General features: G+C 37.3%; 1 protein-coding gene across 2 annotated transcripts in view; it reads left to right on the top strand.

The window, feature by feature from the left end:
* MOB1B (MOB kinase activator 1B) overlaps nucleotides 1–23,785 on the top strand; it is a 66,224-nt gene that overhangs the window by 27,454 nt on the left and 14,985 nt on the right. For both annotated transcript variants that reach the window (XM_010594149.3, XM_064285724.1), the window contains exons 2-3: nucleotides 11,396–11,562; nucleotides 21,098–21,191. In XM_010594149.3, the coding sequence (XP_010592451.1) occupies nucleotides 11,396–11,562; nucleotides 21,098–21,191 (261 nt within the window). The remainder of the gene's footprint in view (nucleotides 1–11,395; nucleotides 11,563–21,097; nucleotides 21,192–23,785) is intronic.

The raw sequence follows: 23,785 nt of genomic DNA, 5'->3' as shown, positions 1-23,785 counted from the left end.
TCCACATACCCATTCTTGATGAAGTCACTGAGTTACTGAAGTGTTGTGAACATTTCTAAATTGAGAAGCAACCCATTTAGCAGTTTAATATACTAGTGCAGTGTTTTTCTAATATGTGTTAAAAGAGCAGGATGTTCAAATGTGGGAAAAATTTTCTTTGACTAAAGATGATTGAATAATTTTAAGTCAGACAGTTTTGTTCTACTAGGCTGGGAATGACAAACTGAAGAGGAATGGCAATGCATTCATCGTCAAAAAGAACATTTCAAGATCTATCCTGAAGTACAGCACTGTCAGTGATAGGATAATATCCCTACGCCTACAAGGAACACCAGTTAATACTACTGTTACTCAAATTTATACACCAACCACTAATGCCAAAAAAAAAAAAAAAAGATGGGGAAATTGAAGGTTCTTACCAACTTCAGCTGGGTACCAACTTCAGCAGTCTGAAATTGATCAAACACGCAATCAAGATGCATTGATAATTACTGGTAATTGGAACGCGAAAGTTGGAAACAAAGAAGAAGGATCAGTAGTTGGAAAATAAGGCCTTGGAGACAGAAATGATGCCAGAGATCACATGATAGAATTTTGCAAAACCAACTACTTCTTCGTTACAAATACCTTTTTTCAACAACTTAAATGACAGCTATACACATGGACCTCACTGAATGGAAAACACAGGAATCAAATCAAATCAGTCTGTGGAAAGAGAGGTAGAAAAGCTCAATATCATCAGTCAGAACAAGGTCAACGGCCTACTGTGGAACTGACCATCACTTGGTCAGATGCAAGTTCAAGTTGAAGCTGAAGAAAATTAAAGTAGGTCTATAAGAGCCAAGATACAACGTTGAGTATATCACACCTAAATTTAGAGATCATCTCAAGAATAGATTTGACACATTGAATACTAATGACCGAAGACCAGATGGGTTGTGGGAAGAATCAAGGACATCGTACATGGAGAAAGCAAAAGGTCATTTAAAGACAGGGAAGGAAGAAAAGAACAAAATGGATGTCAGAAGAGACTCTGAAATTTGCTCTTCAGTGTAGAATAGCTAAGGCAAATGGAAGAAATGATTAAGTAAAAGAACTGAACAGAAGATTTTAAAGGGCAGCTTGAGAAGACAGAGTAAAATATTATAATAAAATATGTGGAAACCTGGGGTTAGAAAACCAAAAGGGAAGAACATGCTTGGCATTTCTCAAGCTGAAAGAGATGGAGAAAAAAATTCAAGCCTCGAGTTGCAATAGTTAAGGATTCTGTTGGAAAAGTATTGAATGATGTAGGAAACATCAAAAGAAGATGAAAGGAATACACAAAGCCACTGTACCAGAAGAATTGGTCGACATTCAGCCACAGGAGGTAGCATATGATCAAGAACCAATGGTATTGAAGGAAGAAGTCCTAGCTGCACTGAAGGCATTGGCGAAAAACAAGGCTTCAGGAATTGACAGAATACCAATTGAGATGTTTCAACAAGCAGATGCAATGCTGGAGGTGTTCACTCTTCTATGCCAAGAAACTTGGAAGACAGCTACCTGGCCAACCGACTGGAAGGGATCCACATTCGTGCCCATTCCAAAGAAAGGCGAGCCAACAGAATGCAGAAATTATGGAAAAATATCATTAATATCACATGCAAGTAGATTTTTTCTGGAGATCATTCAAAAGCAGTTACAGCAGTACATCAACAGGGAACTGCCAGAAATTCAAGCTGGATTCAGAAGAGGATGTGGAACTAGGGATGTCATTGCTGATGTCAGATGAATCTTGGCTGAAAGCAGAGAATATCAGAAAGATATTTACCTGTGTTTTATTGACTATGTAAAGGCATATGACTGTGTGGATCATAACAAATTATGGATAAGATTTCAAAGAATGGGAATTCCAGAATACTTAATTGTGCTCATGCAGAACCTTTACATAGACCAAGAGGCAGTCATTCAAACAGAGCAAGAGGATACTGCATGGTTTAAAATAAGGACAGATGTGCATCAGGGTTGCATCCTTTCACCATACTTATTCAATCTGTATGCTGAGCAAATAATCTAAGAAGCTGAACTATATGAAGAAGAATGTGGCATCATAATTGATAGAAAACTCATCGACAACCTGCGATACACAAATGACATAACCTTGCTTGATTAAGGTGAAGAGGACTTGAAGCACTTACTGATAAAGATCAAAGACTATAGCCTTCAGTATGGATTACATCTCAACATAAAGAAAACAAAAACTGGCCCAGTAAGCAACATCATAATAAATGGAGAAAAGCTTGATGTCAAGAATTTTACTTGGATCCACAATCAACCATGGAAGCAGCAGTCAGGAAATTAAACATTGTTGCATTGGGCAAATCTGCAAAAGACCTCTTTGAAGTGTTCAAAAGCGAAGATGTCACTTTGAGGACTAAGGTGAGCCTGAACCAAGGCATGGTATTTCCAGTCACTTCATGTGCCTGTGAAAGCTGGGCAATAAGGAAGACTAAAGGAAGAATTGACACCTCTGAATTATGGTGTTGGCAAAGAATATTGAATATACCACGGACTGCCAAAGGAACGAACAAATCTGTCTTGGAAGAAATACAGCAAGAGTGCTTCTTGGAAGCAAGGATGGTGATACTTCATCTCATGTACTTTGGACATGTTATTGGGAGGGACCATTCCCTGGAAAAGGACACCATGATTGGTAATGTAGTGGGTCAGTTAAAAAGAGGAAGACCGTCCACGAGATAAATTTACACAGTGGCTGCAACAATGGGCTGAAACATAACAATGATTGTGAAGATGGCGCAGGACTGGGCAGGGTTTCGTTCTCTTGTACTTATGGTTATTGTGAGTTGGAACCAACCGGGTGGCATCTCACTACAACAGCTAATAAGATGTTTGGGAAACCGTAGTCTTAAACTAAACCATAAAAATTAAGCCATAAATAGTTTTCTTTACTATAGAACTTCTCATAGTTTATGAAATGCTTGTTGCTTTAATAATATTCTAGTGCATCTTTTAGGAGTCCCTGGATGGTGCAAACAGTTAAGTGCTTGACTACTAGCCGAAAGGTTAGCTGTTCGAACTCATCCAGAGATGCCTTGAAGGACAGGCCTGGTGATGCTTCCGAAAGGTCACAGCCTTGAAAACGCTACGGAACAGTTGTACTTTGCATACATGGGGCTGCCATGAGTTGGAATCAACTCAGAGGCAACTAACAACAACAATGCGTCTTTTGGCACGAAATGACGCTAACTACTGAGGGTGTGTGGCTGATTAATTATCTTCAGCTTGTTCTTTCTTTGGAGCCTCAGACTTATATATCCAACTGTCTATATAACGTATCCTTTTGGATATCTAATAGGCATCTCAAGTTAATACGTCCAAAACAGTGCACTATTGATCTTCTCTCCAAACCCATCTTGATAAATGGCATACGTTTTTACCTAACTGAGGCTAAAAATATAGGAGTCATCCTTCATTCCTCTCTTCTTCATCGTCCTACATAAATCACGAAATCCAGTAGTGTGTCCTGTTGGTTCAACTTAGAAATATCTGTAATCTGTCCTTTTTTCTTCCATCTCCATTAGTCCAAGCCATCATCTTGTCTTTTTTGCCGTAGCTTCCTAACTGGTTTCCCTGCTTCTACTTTTGTCTTCCTCGCCGTCTGTTTTCTTCACGGCAACTAGAATGGTCTTTTTCTTTCTTTCTTTTTTTTAAATGATACTGAGTTTTTGGTGAAAGCTTACATAGCAAGTTAGGTTCCCATTTGACAATATCTGCATGGATTGTTCAGTAACATTTGTTACATTTATCACAATGTGTCATCATTCTCTTTAATTAATTGTGTTCTATTTGTTCCATTTCCAGTACGCTAGCTTTCCTGCCCCTTATCTTCTCTTCTTTGCTTTTGGGAAATTCTTGACATTTTGATCTCATAATCCGTAGCTGTTGAGTCTGATTTGTAGCGACCCTATAGGACAGAGTAGAACTGCCCCATAGGGTTTCCAGGTGTAATCTTTATGGAAGCAGACTGCCACATCTTTTTCCCACAGAGTGGTTCGTGCGTTTGAACTGTCGACCTTTAGGTTAGTAGGTGAGCACTTAACCACTGTGCCACCAGGGCTCCTTTTTGGTTTATTACAGGTGGTTTTAAAGTAGAACATCAATCTTACAGGTAATATCCTTTATTTTCTGTGCCACTCTGCTATTTCACTAAACTGTGATCTCAGGGGATATAGGCTTGTCTCAGGGCGATAGTCTCATGGAGTCTCTAGTGTCCTAGTTTGTCTGGCTTTTTTTTTTTTTTTTTTAAAGAATTTGAGTTCTACTCCACATTTTTCTCCCTTTCTATGCGGGACCATCTATTGTGACCCTGGTCAGAATGGCCAGTGGTGATAGCCGAGTACCGTCTAGTTCTTCTGGTTTCAAAGTAGATGAGATTGTGTCTCGTGTAGGCTTAATTCTTCTTTGAGCTATTGACTACCTTCTTACTGTTTTGTTCCTGGCGAGTAGAGACCCATAGTTATCTCTTAGATGGCCGCTCTCAAGCTTTGAAGACCTCAGACTACTTGCTTCATTAGGATGCACATCATGTCCATGTCTATAAACTTGTTTTTCTTGTTCTTATTTTTATTAAAAGTGGTAGATCTGGAAAATTAAATCAGTATAAGAGGGAATAAAATATTTGCAATTCGTATTTTGCATAAGAATGATTATTGATAGTTGGGTTGAACAATACCCATTTCCATTGTTGATTCTGACTCATAATATACCTATAGGACACATTGGAACTGTCCCATAGAGTTGCCAAGGCAACTCTTTATAGGAGAAGACTTCCACATCTTTCTCCCCTAGAGCAGCTAATGGTTTGGAAACATTGACCTTTCTGTTAGCAGCCGAGTGCTTTAACCACTGCACCAGCAAGCCTCCTTGGGTTGGACAATAAAGGGATAAAAATTAAGAGTAATGATAGATACCAATGTTGAGGCGGTGGGAAATGGTTTGTGAGATTTCACCTAGGTGTCACTGTGGGACCTTATCTATTCTTTAGGGTCTCAGAGAGGAAATAAATGAAGCTGTTGACATTTACAAAACGTAGATTAAATTGGAAGACTAATTATAAAGGATGTGTGTCCAGAGCCTTCCCTTGAGACTCAATTATTTACTAGTCAAACCATTCTATCTTGCACTAAAAATTGATTTGCCGTATTATATGAATGTAAGAGGACTGGGGAAGACAAACCTGAATCCTGAATGTTTATTAGGAAAGAGAAGGGCTGAGAGTAATGCTGTTAATTATCAGTACAACACATCCTGATGTTCATATTCTAATCAGAAAGCTCTGAACTCTCGCATTATCATGATGCTTTGTCGGGAGCTATACAAGATAAGTTAGCAATCTAATCCATGTTCTCTAAGACCTAAAATAAGTGTGTAGCTACTCTCATACATTGTTAGCAGAATTGTAAAAGGGTTCAGCTTATTTGGAGAAAAAAAAATAGGCAATTTATAAAATGTAAAAATGCACATGCCCTTTAGTACAACAATTCTACTTTAGGAATGTATCCTTCATATATGCTTAAAAAAAAAGGCATATGTGTAAGGAAATTTACTGCAAAAGATTGGAAACAACCTAAATGCTTGTCGATAAGAGACTGATTTAAATATATTGTTCTATATTCATACAAGGAAACATCATGTAATTTTTAAAAAGAAGAAGTAGATCTACTTGTATACAAGAGTCTGCTGGATATATCAAGTGAAAAAAAATTATGTAGTATACTATACTATGTCACCATTGTGTAACATGGACAAAAACAGACACAAGCATTCTTATGCTTGTATAGACATAGACTCTGCATAAGATAAAGATATCAGTAACAGTGATTTCTTCTGAGGAAGGGAGAGGGGGAAGGGCAGCATACTTTCTGTTTTGATTGTTTTTGAACATTGACATAATATATTTTTAATATGCCATGTGAGATACATGCATTTGGCCATACATTGTTACTATGCAAACTTGTACTAAATGATGAGAACTTGTGTGTACACGTTTTATGTTTGTGATTTTTTACGCAAGGATTGACATAAGTCAGTTGGTCTTTTGACCTAGGAATGAGGAACAGTATTGTTAACTTTACCACCCCTTCCAGGGTAGGATGGATACTGGTAGGAGGAATTTCAGGCAGCAGCTGAAGAAAAAGCTGAATATAGCTTTTCAAGAGTATAGAGTTCTTAGGTGTTCAGCCTGAACGAATCAGAGGGGGCAGATGCAAAGGATGGAGGATTTGAAAGTATGAATGGAAATGGAAATGGTGAACAGAGAGAGGTGACAGTGTTCAGGGAACAAAAAATGTTTTACAAATATTACCTTGTCTCCGAATACTACCCATTTGTAGCAAGTTATTTCTCAGACTTTCAAAAGCAAAGTAGTTGAAGCCCAATGATAATTTGTGGTGTTCCTAAGCAACAGAAGAAGAAAATAGCAAAATGAGGAATAGAGCCTTATTTTCTTGATTTCCAGCTTAGCCCTGAGATTATTCTGAGATCATCTGAACCTTGAGGTGGGAATAGCACAAAATAAAACAAATTTTTAAAAATTCTGTTTTCAAGTTGATATGTAAAAGCATTTGTTTTGAAAGTACAGTTCTGTTTCTCCTTGTCCAGTCTCAGGAATAAATCCAGCTTTGGGCCCTGCGCTGTGAGACATTCTGGTTCAGAAAATGGGGGGATAATGAAAATATTAACATTTGCACAACAAATGTTTTAAAAGCTTTTCCACATGTGTTATTTCTTCATCTTGCAACTGTTTTATGGTTTTTATTAGACTCTCATTGTTAAAGGAAAAATAGGCTCTGGAAAGTTAGGTAACTTGCCTGAGATAACACAGCTGATCATTGTCAAAGCTGGGCTTCACAAAATCTCAGTTTTTTTTCTCCCCCTAAAGTGTAAGCTTTTATGAGGTCGATTGACTTACCTTGGCTGAAGACCAACTGTGGCAGAGGCGTTGAGCAAGGAAACATTTAGGAGGCCTAAAAGTTTGGGGCAGAGTGATTTGATTAGTAGGTGATTGGGGATTATGTAGCAGGTGAGGCCTGACCCTCCTGAGTACCAAACCAAAACCAAACCCAGTGCCGTCGAGTTGGTTCCGACTCATAGCGGCCCTATAGGACAGAGTAGAACTGCCCCATAGAGTTTCCAAGGAGCGCCTGGCGGATTCGAACTGCCGACCCTTTGGTTGGCAGCCGTAGCACTTAACCACTACGCCATCAGGGTTTCCCTCCTGAGTACAGCCACCAAAAAACCAAACTAGTTGCTGTCGGGTTGATTTCAACTCATGGTGACCCCATGTGTGTCAGAGTGGAATTGTGCTCCGTAGAGTTTTCAATAGCTAAGTTTTCAGAGACACCTTTCTTCTGAGACGCCTCTGGTTGGACTTGAACCTCCAACCTTTCTGTTAGTACTGAGCACATTAACCATTTGTAGTACCCAGCTGCTGTCTTTGTAGTTGTCATATACTTTGCCGGCTCCGTTCAGAGCTGCTTGTCATATCCTCAGTTGCTGTATTAATCTGAGCAGTAGACTAATTAAAGAGGCAGATTTTAATTTACATACTGCCTGAGGATAAGCACCACATTAGTCACAGGAGAGCTATTTTTGTAATTACTATATAAATTTTAATAAAAATCATTTTGTGAAAAAAATGTTCGTCAAGTGTACTCTCTCACACTAAATTTTGATAACAAAGGGTAGGAAGAAGCAGAAAAATAAGTCTCAAGTTCATTAGGTATAATGATCTTTGTAAGTGTTTATGTATTAGGGATCCTAAGAGAATTAGGGAGCCCTGGTGGCACAGTAGTTAAAGTGCTCTACTGCTAACTAAAAGGTTGGCGGTTTGAAACCGCCAGGCTCCACAGGAGAAAGATGTGGCAATCTGCTTCCATAGAGATTTACAGCCTTGGAAACCCTATTGGGTAGCTGTGAGTGGGGATTGACTCAATGTCAGTGGGTTTTAAGAGAATTTGGTGTTTAATGTATTATCCAATTAAACTGAAGAAAGTTTCCCCATGCTAATGTGGGTTCAGAGCCTACTCTGTGTCTAGTATTTGAATTTTGGATTTACTGAGTGTTCTGGAAAGACATCGGTTTTAAGCAGAGGAGTACCATCGCCTGGTTTGTGTTTTTAAAAAGATCCTTTTGGCTGTTGTGTAGAGATATCTTGTGGGGTAGGGGTGGGAGGTAGAGTTGAGGAGCATCAATTCATTCTAACTAAACACCTGAGAAGAGACATATAATTAAAGGAGAATGACAGTTTATTAGAGTGAAAATGGCCATCATTTGAATTGGATATTTGGGTCTACTGGTAGATACTTGGAACCGTGATGTGATGACACAGTGGTTAAGAACTTGGCTGCTAACTAAAATGTAGGTATTCGAATTCACCAGCTGCTCCTTGGAAACCCAGTGGGGCGGTTCTGCCCTGTTCTGTAAGGTCGCTGTGAGTCAGAATTGATTTGACAGCAGTGGGTTTGGGTTTTTTTTGGTTGACCCTTTGGTGCTGTATAATTTTTTTTTAAAGTAACATAATACTAAAGGGTGACAAGCTTTACTTTTTGGGGCTAAATTGTTACTTAGTTTAAAGGTCCCTTCAGGATATAGTTTCAGTTCAGGGTTTGAAGAGCAACTCAGGGCCGTAGTCTTGGTGACTCCTCCAGACTGAATACTGTATTTTTATACAAATAATGCACACCTTCTATGTTTGCTTACCAACTGTGCCCACCCCTGTGAGTATTACTTCAGTGCCACTTTCCCAATTTTGTTTTTAACATGTTACTGTTAAAAAAAAAATTAGTATTCATGCTTATGAAAATACCTCACGTGAGGAGAGCACAGTTGGTAAACAAACATAGAAGGTGCGTGTTATCTGTGTAAAAATATGGTAGGTTCAGTAAGTATGGATTCTTTAAAAATTTGAAGTTCTTTTCTACATTTTTCTCCCTTTTTATCAGGATTTTTCTATTAAGTTCTAGATCAGAACATTCAGTAGCGGTAGCTGGGCGCCATCTAGTTCTTCTGGTCTCAAGGTGGAGGAGACAGTGGTTCATGTGAACAATTAGTCCTTAGTCCAGTTCCTTCTCTGATTCTTTGGTTTCCTTCTTTCTCTTTTGTTCCAGATGACAAAGATCAATAATTGTATCTTAGATGCCACACATAAGCTTTTAAGACCCCAGCCACTACTCACCATACTGGGAGGTAGAAATAAACTTTAAGAACTATATTATGCCAGTTGTTCCACGAAACTATGGCCTTAAGCCCCCAAACCAAGAATATTAATCACATGACGTATTTGGAGTATCAGCATCTGTAGCCCTTCTTTTTTTTTTTGTTGCAAAACATTTTAACCATGTTTAAGTATACAATTCAGTGGCATTGATTACATTCACAATGTTGTGCATTCATCGCCACTGTCTACATCCAGAACTTTTTCATCATCCCAGACAAAAACTCTATACCCATTAACGTCACATTCCTGTCTCCCCACAACCACCAGTTACTGTCAAGTTGATAACGACACATGGTAACCCCATGTGTCGCAGAGTAGAACTGTGCTTCGTAGAGTTTTCATGGCTATGACCTTTCGGAAGCAAACTGCAAGGCCTTTCTTCTGAGGCACCTTTGGATGGGTTCAAACTGCTAGCCTTTTGATTAGTAGCCTAGCATTTAACTTTTTTTGCCACCCAGAAACATTTCCTCTCCCTTTAGCCCCTGGTATTTGTCCTTTTGTGTCCGGCTTATTTAGCATAATGTTGTCAAGGTTCATTCATGTGGTAACATGTATCATAACTTATTTCTTATGGCTGAATGAATAACATTCCATTGTATGTATATACCACATTTTATTTATTCTTTAATCTTTTGATAGACATTTGGGTTATTTCTACCTTTTGGCTATTGTGAATAAGGCTGCAGTGATCATTGGTATACAAATATTTGTTTGATTCCCTGTTTTCAGTTATTTGGGTAATATATCCAGAAATGGAATTTCTGGGTCATATGGTAACTCTATGTTCAACGTTTTGAGGAACCACCGAACTATTTTCCACCGTGGCTACACCAGTATATATTCCCACCAGTAATAAAAAAACATGAGTTTTAATTTCCCCTCATCCTTCCCAACACTTGTTATTTGTTTGCTTTTTTTTTTTTTTTAATAGCCATTCTAGCAGGTACGAAGTGGTATTCCATTGTGGTTTTGCTCCTCAATACTTTTTAAAAGTTCCTTAAGTGATTATGGCCAGGGTTGAGAACCACCTCTTCATCTTGTTAAAGATATCCACTAAGGACAAGAGGGAGGGAACTTGGGGAGTAAGCTTGGGAGAAGGAGCTAGTGAGTGAAAAGCTCTGGGAAGCTTGGAAAGTACAACAACCATGGTTTATCTTCTTGGAAATCCACTTTCATATTCATATATTCAAATGTCTGACAGTTTTTGGTGCAAGAATTTAGTGACATTAAACTCTATAGAGAGTTCCCATTTACCTAGCCTCTTCTAATTCTTTCCCACTTGTTCCTCTTCATATGAAGAGAAGAAAGGGAGTATTAAGGAGTGGCTTTTTTTTTTTTATATATAATAATAGAATTTGACAAGAACATGCCAGCACAACAGAAGAATTCGTCTCCTAAAAACCCTTAAAACCATTTCTAAGCCTAGTTTCAGTTGATCCATTAAAAGGTGTGTGTAGTTAAAATTTATAAAAAACATTTGGAAATTTCAGCAACCAGCCATAGTAATATCTGTCCACTTATCTGTTTAACCAGAATTTGAGATTAAGCTTGCATCCTATAATTATAGGTGATTCCTGTAATTGGGTAGAAGAACATGTAACTTATTTCTTGCTCTAGGATTTATATTTTTTATTGTATCTTTATTCTATAAGAAAGAAGCAAATTTATTTGTATTAGGATGAAAGACTTAGAAAAGGGTGAAAAGAAAAGAAAATAACTAAAAATCAACATGGAAGTACTCTTGTTTTTGTAAATTACAATCTGTAATCATGAGTCATTAATTTACTGTGAAAAGCTCAATTAGTTGCAAGCTGTTAAAAATTATTCTTCCCCTTGGAAGTTGCAGTAGGGGATGTAGAGAAGGTTTGCAGACGTTTTAGGTACTGAACACCATAGCTAGTACAACCATATTGCTGGAATTTAAATTACCTAAGATAGCTGTTTTGTTAATATAGCTTAGCTCTAATGCTGATGGAGATTGGAAGTATATTTGCTGTTTATTTGGGGACATTTACCATCACCTCTGTTTTATCCAGTAAGATAATATAGTAGACTGTGTTGAAGAGCATGCCTTATATATTGAAATGCCTTTTTGTTTTTCTTTTCTATTCATAGTGGTAGTCGCTCCTCTAAAACTTTTAAACCAAAGAAGAACATTCCAGAGGGTTCTCACCAGTACGAACTTTTAAAGCATGCTGAAGCCACACTTGGCAGTGGCAACCTCCGGATGGCTGTTATGCTTCCTGAGGGGGAAGATCTAAACGAGTGGGTTGCGGTGAACAGTAAGTGGCCTTTTCATTTCTCAGTAGACTCTGAATTAGGTCAAGAGCCTCACTGTAGGTGAGTATTGGAGTACCATCTATTTAGGATCTATTTGGCAACCTAATATCACAATATAATGATGTCTTAATCCAATTTTAGCCACTATGTTATTTTATATCTGAATACGGAGTTTTATGAAATTCTTGTAAAAAAAATATAAGAGCATAGATTTATTATCTTTAGTGGAATAATAACAACTAACATTTATCAAACACTAATTATGTGTCTGTCACCCTGCTATCCTTTTCTGCATGGACTATTTTATCTTCATAGTCTCATGATGTAGGTACTGTTATTATCTATAATTTTATAGATAGGGAAGCTGAGAGAGAGATTAGTAACTTGCCTAGGTCAAACAACTGTTGAATGGAAATGGCAGAGCCTGGGCTCACATACAGAGCTATAGCATTTCAGAGGCCGCACTTTTAATCCCTATGCTAAATTGCCTCTCTCAGTATTGTACTCAGTTAGTTGTCTAAACTGTGCTTTTTTTTTTTGAAGACCCTTCGGTAGTGATATTATAAAATTAGCAAACTGTGTCTATAAAAAATAGGCATTCTTAACTACTAGGAGAATAACATATAAAAGTAAATATTTTCTTGGGAATTGAGCCAGGAAAAGTTGGGGAATAAAAGTGATACCTTTAATATTCAGGATTTTCTAGCATTAGTGAAACAATAGAATTTTATAATTTGATGGACATTTATATGAATATAGTAAAAATAAAAGGAAATTTAATTAAGATAGGCTTTGATTAAGGGAAAGTGAAACAGCATTTTTCTTTTAGTATTTGCTGGTATCTTATTAATTTGAAATATGCCATGGGGTTTATAAATTGAGCTGTCACCTACTGATGACTTTTAGGAACCAGGAGGATTTTATTGAGATGTCTTAAGACCTTATTGTGACAGCATTTGTAAAAGAGCAATGTTTACTCTAATGTGGATATCTTCTTGGATCTAGAGAGATTTTAGTTACTAAAGAAATGAAGTGAAATTTATTTGCTTTATTGATGAGACCCATCTTACTTATAAGGTAACGGTTCGGTAGCACCTTGAAGACAGTGTTCAGAATAAATTTCCAGTATATGTGAATATCTTTTTATTTTGTTTTTCTTTATGCTGTTCCTGTATATGCCTTTTAGAACCACTTATTTGAGCTTACTAACTAATTTAAAAAATCTAAGGAAGGCAGGGAAACACTGGTGGTGTAGTGGTTAAGAGCTACGGCTGCCAACCAAAGGATCGGCAGTTCGAATCCACCAGGCTCTCCTTGGAAACTCTATGGAGGAGTTCTACTCTGTCCTATAGGGTCGCTATGAGTTGGAATCGACTCGATGGCACTGGGTTTGGTTTTTGGTTTTAAGGAAGGCAGATACAGCTTTTGTATCACATGAACTTCTGACTTTTAAATATAAAAGGAGATTATCATCTTCTGACTGTATTCCGTCTCTCTCAATTGCCAGAACTCAGTGTCTGTCAGTACTCCTGAAACTCCTAGAATTTGGGGAATTTTTAAAAGTTCACATGCATTCCACAATTCTGCTATAATTGGACAAAATTTTCTCTGGATCGAAGCATTAGAACATCTTCTTAGAACATAGAATTTTGCCTTGAAAATATAGCATTTGAATTGTTGTACTCTGAAATTTTCTTTCTTTATGGCAGTCTTCCCAAATGACACTTGAAGAAGTGAGAATAGGGTTTGAAATTGTACAGATACTCACTTGGCAGTGATTGAGTAAACATTAAGTAAACATTTTGCGTACATAAAGGACTGAAGGAAATTTGATAAGATTGGCATCTTAATGGCCTTTTGGCTTCAGTACACTTGCCAGATGAAGATAAATGGTAAAAAAAAAAAAAAAACAACCAAACCAAACCCGTTGCCATCGAGTCGGTTTTCACTCAACAGCTACTTTATATGACAGAGTAGAACTGCTCCATAGGGTTAAGATAAATGGTAGAAGATAGTGGTAGGATTAATTTAGTATAACACGCATTACTGTTCTAGTTTCATCAGCAATTAACTTTGACTTTTTTTTCCTTCTAAATTTATTTGGTTTATTTTTTATTGTGCTTTACAGAGCAAATTAGTTTCTTGTTAAATAGTTAATACACAAATTGTTTTATTGACATTGGTTACCAACCCTGCAGTGTGTCAACACTCTCCCCTTCTCCTTCCTGGTTTCCCTGTTTCCATTCGACTAGTTCCCCTGTCCCTTCCTGCCTTCTCGTCTTTGCTTTTGGGCTGGTGTGCCCTTTAGCCTCGAATGCGTGATTGAACTATGAAGCACATTCCTCAACAACATGGTACTGTTGGCCCTGTAGACCTGTCTAATCTTTGGCTGAAGGGTGAACCTCACGAGTGACTTCAGTACTGAGTTGAAAGGGTGTCCAGGAGCCGTACTCTCAGGGTGTCTACAGTCTCTGTCAGACCAGCAAGCATGGTCCTTTTTTGTGTGTGAATTTGAATTTTGTTTTACATCTCTCTCCCACTCTGTTCAGGACCCTCTGTTTAGTGATCCCTGCCGGAGCATTAGGTGATGATGATCCGGCACCATCTAGTTGTTCTGGGCTCAGCCTGGTGGAGGGTGTGGTAGTTGTGCTCCGTTAGTCCTTTGGACTAATCTTGCCCTTGTGTCTTTGGTTCTCTTTATTCTCCTTCGCTCCAGCTGGGGTGGGACCAGTAGATGTATCTTAGATGGCCACTGGCAGGCTTTTAAGACCCCAGATGGTACTCACCACAGTCAGATGTAGAACATTTTCTTTTTATAGATAATGTTATGCCAGTTGAGCTGGATGTCCCCTGAGACCATGGTCCCCAGCCCTCAGCCCAGTAGCTTGGTCCCTCAGGGTGTTTGGAAGTCTTTGTGAAGCTTCTATTGACTTTGCCCTGGTCAAGTTGTGCCGACTTCCCCAGTATTGTGTACTGTCTGACCCTTTACCAAAGTTACCACTTATCTACTATCTAGTTTGTGTTTTTCCCCCTCCACCCGTCCCCTCCCTTGTAACCATCAAAAATTGTTTCTTTCTGTGTGGAAGCATTTTCATGAGTTTTTATAATAGTGGTCTCATACAGTATTTGCCCTTTTGTGATTGACTTGATTCACTCAGCATAATGCTCTCCTGATTCATCCATATTGTGAGATGTTTCCCAGATTCATCATTATCCTTTATCATTGCGTAGTATTCCTTTGTGTGTGCGTACCATAGTTTGTTCATCTGTTCATCTGTTGATGGGCACTTAGGTCATTTCTGTCTTTTTGCTATTATGAATAATGCCACAGTGAACATGGGTGTGCATGTCTATTTGTGTGATGGCTCTTCTTTCTGTAGGATAAATTCCTAGTAGTGGGATTGCTGGATTGTATGGTATTTGTTTCTAGCTTTTTAAGGAAGCACTGTATCATTTTCCAAAATGGTTATACCACTTTGCATTCTTACCAGCAGTGCATAAGAGTTCCAATCTCTCTGCAACCTCTCCAACATTTGTCATTTCCTGTTTTTTTTTTTTAAATTAGCTCCAGTCCACGGCACTGGGTTTTTTTTTAATGGTGGGGTAAAATTGTATCTCATTGTGGTTTTGATTTGCATTTCTCTAATGGCTAGTGATCTGGAGCATTTCCTCATGTGTCTGTTAGCCGTGTGAATGTCTCTTTGGTGAAGTGTCTGTCCATATCCTTTGCCCAGTTTTTAATTGGATTATTTGTCTTTCTATCATAGAGGTGTTAGATTTTCCTATAGATATTAACCTTTGTCGGATATGTCATAGCCAAAAATTTTTTCCCAATCTTTTGGTTCTCTTTTTATTCTTTTGTGAAGTTTTTTGTTGGGCATAAGTGTTTAATTTTAGAAGATCCCCATTATCTAGCTTATCTTCTGGTGCTTGCCTATCGTTAATTATGGTTTGTATCCTGTTTATGCTGTATATTAGGGCCCCTGGTGTTGGAAACTCTGGTGGCATAGTGGTTAAAGCACTATGGCTGCTAACCAAAAGGTCAGCAGTTCGAATCCACCAGGTGCTCCTTGGAAACTATGCTGCAGTTCTACTCCGTCCTGTAGGGCCATTGTGAGTCGGAATTGACTTAACAGTAATGGGTTTGGTTTTTTTTTGGTGTTGACCCTATTTTTTCTCTGTGATCTTTATAGTTTTTGGTTTTATATTTAGGTCTTTGATTCATTTTGAATTAGTTTTTGTGTATGGTGTGAGGTATGGGTCCTATTTAATATTTTTACATCCAGTTTTGCCAGCACCATTTGTTTAAAAGACTGTCTCTTCCCCGTTTAATGGACTTTGGGCCTTTGTCAAAGATCAGGTGCCCGTAGGTAGATGGATTTACATCTGGGTTCTTAATTCTGTTCCATTGGTCAATATGTCTGTCGTTTTATCAGTATTAGGCTATTTTGACTACCATAGCTGTATAGTAGGTTCTGAGATCAGGTACTGGGAGGGCCCCTACTTTGTTCTTCTTCAGTAATGCTTTACTTATCCAGGGTCTCTTTCCATATAAAGCCAATGATTAGTTCTTCCATCTTGTGTTAGAGAATGCTGTTCGTATTTGGATCAGGATTACATTGTATTCGTAGACTGCTTTGGGTTAATTTTGACTCCTTTTAAAGTTTTTTATTTTTTTTCTGTTGCCCTAGAGAGTCTGAATTAAAAAAGCATAGCCTTAAGCTCTGGGGCCCCCCAGCACTCCCTCACTTGTGACTGACTGGATACAGATTTAGGGGTTCCTCTCTCCCCTCAGTATACCGGCTGTAAGCTCAGAGGTCTCCCATATCCCCCCCTCACTTTAGACCTGTTGGCTTCCTTACTCCCTGGGGTTCGATTATTATCTAGAACAACTCATGGAACTGAAGAAATCACTATACTTATGATTATAATTTTATCAAAAGTATACATATCAGGACCAGCATAAAGAAGAGATGCATAGGGCTAGGTCTGGAAGGGTCCCTAACATGAAGCTACAGTGTACCAAAAAGGGTGCATTATGCTTCTGAGAACAGATGTCTTTTGCCAACCAGAAATCCCATAGAGCTTCCATGTTACGGCCATTATTGAGAGTGTATTAGGTAGGCATAATTGTTTGACTCATTCCCCTTCCCCTGAGGTCAGCTGATATCATGCAGTGGGTCTTTCTGGCATGGCCAGCCTGCACTTGAGTCAGTTCATTAGCATAACCTGTCAGGTCTGTTCTAGAGCCCTTTTAGATAAAAGACACTTCAATCACTGGGGAAATTCCAGGGTTTTAGAGGTTATCTCTCAGCAATCAAGGACAAAGATTCCTTCTGTTAACTTCTTTGCTCCACACTTCTACAACAACTTAAATACCTCCCTTTTTGAAAAACTTAAGAGACATCTGTTCCCTATTAGCCTGTAAAGTCCATGAGGACAAGGGATTTTGTCAGTTTTGTTTCTTATTGTATTCCTAGAGGCTAGCATAATTTCATATCTAAAGTGCATGCATTGTCTGGAAAGAGGTAAAAGTGTTAATTGTTGTTTGGCTTTGATAAATTAAGGTTGCATGATCTACACTCTAGGGCAAGGCTGATAAACTTTTTCTATAAAGGGCTAGATGGTAAATAATTTATGCCTTCCAGACTATATATACTCTATCACAGCTATTCAGCTGTGCTGTTGTACAGGGAAAGCAGTCACAGACAATGTGTACCTGAATGGATGTGGTCATGCTCCAATAAGACTTTATTTATAAAAATAGGCAGTGTGCTGGATTTGGCCTGTGGGCCAGAGTTTGCCTACCCTATTGTAAGTCCACCCTTGCTGAACCTATCACCAAAATAATAATAAATGAATGTAAAATTACCTAGCCAATTGGAAGAAAAAATTTACTCCAGTAGATTGTTGAGTAGAAGTGGTGGTGAGTATTCTTGACTCATTCGTAATCTGAGAAAAAACAAATCTACATGCTACTTCCAAGAGACATACTTTAAATACACTGATACAGGAAGGTGAAAATTAAAAAGTAACCTACTGACCCCCTCAAAAAGCTGATATAGTCATGTTAATATCAGATAAAGTAAATATTAAGAAAAAAAGCATTAATAAAGGAGATTTTAAAACGATAAATAGTTCAATTCACAAAGAATGTATAAAATTCTGAATTTATATGTCTTTAACATCTCAAAAAAATACTAAAATTAGTTGACAAAACTAAAAGGAGAAATAGAAAATCTGCAGTTAAAATGGTAGATTTTAATGCTTTTCTCTCAGTAACTGATAGTGTAGAGAAAAAAACAACAAGGAGTCAAAAAGTGTTTAAGCAACGTGATAACAGATTTGACTGGAGGGACACATCACCTAAGCACTTTAGATTTTACACATGTATATTTTCAAACATTGAAGGGACTGAAATCATATGAAATATGTTCTCTAACCATAATGGAATTTAGCTAAAAATAACAAAAACTAGAAAATCTGTATGTTTAAAAAGGATCTATTTTGATGGAAATTAGAAAATATTTTGAACTGAAATATTCTGAAAACGGGGGGCATGTAGCTAAAGCCACGCTTAGAGGGAAATATAGAGCCTTGCATATATATATTAGAAAAGAAAAACGATTGAAAATGAATGATCTAATCTCTAGAGGTTAGAAAAATAACAGCAAATTTTATGCAATGAAAGTAAAAAAAGAAGTCAGTAAAGATAAAGGCAGAAGTTAATAAAATAGGGCAAATATAGAGTAAAGAGAATCAACAAAGCCTCCTCACTACCCCCTAAAAAAGTTGCTTCCTCGAAAAGTCTAGTGAAAATTATAACCGTTGACAAGACTGCAAGAAAAAATTAAGAGAAAGCACAAATAACAAATATCAGGAATGAAAAAGTGAATATCTCTACAGACTATAGCATTAAAAAATCAGAATATTATGAATAAATTTCAAATTATATCAATAAATTTAAAAGTTTAATTGAAATGGATAAATTGCTAGAAAAATTCAACTTAGCAGAGGTAACAGAAGAATAGAAAGTCTAAACAGTCTTGTGTCTTGGTCATCTAGTGCTGCCGCAACAGAAATACCACAACTGGATAGCTTTAGCAAAGAAAAATTTATTCTGTCACAGTCTAGGAGGGCAAAAGTTCAAATTCAGGGCCTCAACTCCAGGGGAAGGCTTTCTCTCTCTGTCAGCTCTGGGGAAGGGTCCTTGTCACCAGTCTTCCCCCGGTTGAGGAGCTTCTCCGCACCGGAACCTCAGGTCCAAAGGATGCACTCTGCTCCTGGTGCTGCTTTCTTGTTGATATGAGGTCCCCATGTCTCTCTTTTATATCTCAAAACAGATTGGCTCTTTTGAGATATAAAGATTGGCTTAAGACTCTATCTAATCTTGTAGATCTCATCAATATAACTGCTACTAATCCATCTCTTGTAGATCTCATCAATATAACTGCTACTAATCCATCTCATTATATCACAGTGATAGGATTTACAACACGTAGGGAAATCACATCAGATGACAAAATGGTAGACAATCATACAATACTGGTACTCATGACCTAGCCAAGTTGACAGATATTTTGGAGGGACACAATTTAATCATGACATCTTGTAACTATTTAAAAAAATAAAATCTAATTAAAAATATTCTTACGGTAGAGATTTCTACCAAACATTTAAGGAAAAAGTAATACCAGTCTTTCTCAAGCTCTTACAGAGAATGGAAAAACTGCTATTTGTTTTATGAGGTCTTCATGGACATTGTGAGAAAGGGAAATACGGTAATCTCACTTATGAACTTACTTGTAAAAATCCTAATAAAAATATTAGCAAACAGAATCTAGCAATATATAAAAAGTATAGCATATCATGACCAAGTTGAGTTTATTTCAGGAATACAAGGTTAGTTTAACATTTGAAAAGCATTCATTGTAATTCACCACGTTAGCCCAAATAAAGGAGGAAAAAAATTCTATTATCTCATTACATGGAGAAAAGCATTTGGTAAAATTCAAAATCAACTCATAATAAAAGTCTCAGCAAATAAATAATAGGTGAGCCGTGTCTTCTGATAAAGCGTATCTGTATATTCTCAAAAAAGGCTATAGCAAACATTATACTTAATAATGAAATGTTAAAGTTTTTCTCAGATTAGGAATGAATGAGTCAAGGATGTTCACCACCACCGCTTCTATTCAACTTTTAACTGGGGTCTTAACCAATGCATTAAGTCTGGAAAAAGAAACGAAAGACCACTACTGGAAAGGAAGACAGAACACTTTCATTCACAAATCAATAGGAATGTGTATGTAGAAAATCCAAAGGACTATACATCATAATTAGTATTATTAATAGGTGAGTTTAATAAGGTTGTTGGTTCTGAGGTTAATATAAATCATTATGAATAGCATAAAAATATCAAAAATCTAGGAATAAATCTAATGAAATGAATGGAAAACTATTCCTTTGTAATTAGTGTTTTTGTGGCCTTCTTAAAAAATATATCCATACCGTAGGCCATGAAAATATTTTTCTATACTATTTCCTAGAAATAGGCTTTTACATTTAGGTGTGTATGGTGTGAGTAAAGAGTCAAGTTTTTTTTTTTTTTTAAATAGAGCTAGCCAGTTGACTTAGAACTATCCATTGAAAAGACTGTTCTTTTCCCATTATTCTGCAGTGATGGCTTGTTACCAGAAACAGATGCAAGCAGAGATGAAACACTTGTTTTAAATCAAGTGTTTCATCTCTGCTTGCATCTGTTTCTGGACTCTCTATTCTGTTCCCCTGGTTTACTAAGACCACACTGTTTTTATTCATTGTAGTTTGTAAGTCTTGATATGTAGCCCTTCTACCTTATTCTAAGAGTGTCTTGGATATTCCTGGCCATTTATATATTCAAATTTTCATGGCTATGGAATGACATTCCACTGTCATTTTAATTTACAATTTCAGGATTCTTAATGAGGTAGAGTATATTTTCATATGCTTTTTGACAGTATGAAAACCTCTTTTGTGAAGTGTCAGTTCAAGACAGTTTCACATTTTTCTTTTGGGTTGTCTTTTTCTTATTGATCTTTGTTGTCGGTGGGTGCTGTTGAGTTGATTTTGACTCATAGCGACCCCATGTGACAGTAGAACTGCCTGATAGGGTTTTCTTGGCTGTAATCTTTACAGGAGCTGGTCACCAGACCTTTTCCCTGCAAAGCTGTTGGGTGGGTTTGAACAGTCAACCTTTCAGTTAGCAGCCAAGTGTAACCAAGTACAGCCACCAGGGGTCCAAATTTTTGTTGGTTATGTGTTACAAATTATTTCTCCCACTCTGCGACTTGCCTTTTTGCTCTCTTAATGGTATCTCTTGATGAACAGAAACTCTTAATTTCAATATAGTCCAGTATTGTGGTTTCTGTGTTTATTGATCACTGTTCCTTTTTGAAAAAATATACCGATAAACCCATGATTATGCTTGAGTAAAATAAAAATTTAGTTTTTATTTTAACCATTCTCTTTTACTTATTACTTACATTTGCTTTGTAGCTGTGGATTTCTTCAATCAGATCAACATGCTTTACGGAACCATCACAGATTTCTGTACAGAGGAGAGTTGCCCAGTGATGTCGGCTGGCCCAAAGTAAGACATGGTTAATTATCAGTTCTCATTTTTACATTATGTCATGGTTCTTAGATAAGAAGAAAGTTTCTGACTGTGTGTTTTCTGTTCTTAGCACCTGTTTCAGTGGTTCACCAGATTCCTTGGCCTGAGCTTTTTGGTCCTCACTGTTTTGTCCTCCATTTTTTTTTTTTTCCTGTTTGCTTATATAACTGCTCTGGTGTATCCAAACTACCCCAACCCAGTGCCGTCGATTCGATTCTGACTCATAGCGACCCTATAGGACAGAGTAGACCTACCCCATAGAGTTCCCAAGGAGTGCCTGGCAGATTCGAACTGCCAGCCCTTTGGTTAGCAGTCATAGCGCTTAACCACTATGCCACCAGGGTTTCCGTATCCAAACTAGATTACTGAAAATGCTTGCTGATCTGTCTGTTTCCTTATACCCTTAAGATTTGCTCATTTTGTTTTTTCTCTTAGATAGTTTTCTTCTCTTTTCCATCTCCTTCCTGTCATCTTCTGCTAATATTTAAAAAAAATCTTACCTGTCTTCATGGCCCAGATCAAATCTTTCCTTTTGCATGATGCCTTCTAATTTCCTTGGAATAGATGTGATCTTTTTCTTCTTTAACTTTTTTATCTTTATAATGATTAAATTTCTTTGTTACATTATACTTCCTATCCTATTTATACATGTCTTGTTTAACCTGTTCTTTAAAATCCATTTGGTGTGAGGACAGTGCCTGTTACCTAGTTAGCACTCAATAAATGTTGGTTGGATCAATTAATTTTTGGAACTTTGTTGGCTATTATTATTACTGTTACTCATAGTAACAATAACAGCTACTGTTTATTTAGTGTTTCCTAAATGCAAGACTTTTTTTTTTTTTTTTACTTCATACAGCAACTCTATGCAATAAGAAAAGTGTTGCTGTTCTCATTTTACAGGATAAAAATTGAGTCTTAGACTGATTTGTCCAAGGTCTGATTGTCTATAAATAGGCATTGGTGGGGTTGAAACTCAGAGCTTTTTGATTCTAGTTACTCTTAATTGCTTCACTGTATCATTTTCCATATTATAAGCAGTATCATTTGATGTTTATAAGGCATAATGTAGAGAGGTCTCATTCTCAGTGCTGACTTTTTAAAAAGGATGTTCTTCCTTTCTATTATATACAAGACGTGAATATCAAAACAATACAAACTACCCAAACATTCTAGTACTGAGGAATATTAACATTCTAAGTAGTGACCTTAGATGGTTATTTTAATCATTTATTCTACTATTACTTTCACTGCTCAGAGTATTTGGAGTAACTTTTAAATTGTCATGTCACGTATAGATCATGCAGGAGAAGACAGCTTTATTACTTCATAGTCATACCTATTATTATTTTTAACAGATTCACATATTGATCAAAGGAATACCTTGTTGGAGTCACCTACCTTATTCCTCAAAATAACTCCAAATGAGTTTTGCTGTTTGTAAGAATCAGGTCCTTTTAAAAAGAATGACAGTTTGCCATCATTGAGGATGTTCAAAACAATATGCTTTAAACTCTCCTGGCAATTTCAAAAAAGAAGCATTTAAATGATTTTGAACATCACTGAAATAGAATGCCTTGCTTCTTGAGGTAACCTTTTTTGAAAATAACTTATTTTGAAATAATTTTGAGGTTACAGTAAAGTTACCAGAATAGTACAAAGAACTCCCGTTTCCCTTTCACCCAAATTCCCCAGTTGTTAACATTTCACTACATTTGCTTCATCCTTTCTCTGTATGTATACCCTTTCTCTGTCTGTATACCGATTAACATTAATTTTTTTTTTCTAAACCTTTTGAGCAAATTGTAGACAGGATGCTCCATCACTCCTAAATATTCCAATGTGCATTTTTCACAAAGATAGTCTTCTACATAACCAACATACAAACCTTTCAAATCACTACCTCTAGTCTAGAAACCCCCTTGCATGTCAGTTTATCGAACTGTGATGGCCTACGTGTTGCTGTGATGTGGGAAGCTATGCCACCAGTATTTCAAATACCAGCTGGGTCACCCATGGTGGACAGGTTTCAGTGGAGCCTCCAGACTAGGACAGAAGAGGAAGAAGGACCTAGCGGTCTATTTCTGAAAAATTGGCCAGTGAAAACCTTATGAATAGCAACGGAACATTGGTATAGTGCTGGAAGATCAGCCCCTCAGGTTGGAAGGCACTCAAAATATGACTGGGGAAGAGGTGCCTCCTTAAAGTAGAATCAACCTTAATGATGTGGATGGAGTCAAGCTTTCAGAACCCTCATTTACTGATGTGGCATGACTCAAAATGTGAAGAAACAGCTGCATACATCCATTAATAATCAGAAGATGGAATATATGAAGTATGAACGTAAGAAAGTTGGAAGTCATCAGAAATGAAGTGGACTGCATAAAAGATCAATATCTTAGGCGTTAGTGAGCTGAAATGGACTGGTATTGGCCATTTTGGGTCAGACAATCATATGGTTACTGTGCCGGGAATGACAACTTGAAGAGGAATGGCGTTGTATTCATCATCGAAAAGAACATTTCAGGATCTTTCCTGAAGTACAATACTGTCAGTGGTAGGATAATATC

This window comes from Loxodonta africana, chromosome 5 (assembly GCF_030014295.1).
Source record: "Loxodonta africana isolate mLoxAfr1 chromosome 5, mLoxAfr1.hap2, whole genome shotgun sequence".
NCBI lineage: Eukaryota > Metazoa > Chordata > Mammalia > Proboscidea > Elephantidae > Loxodonta > Loxodonta africana.
The sequence above is the reverse complement of the archived record's forward strand: the minus strand, read 5'-3'. Positions and strand labels throughout refer to the sequence as shown.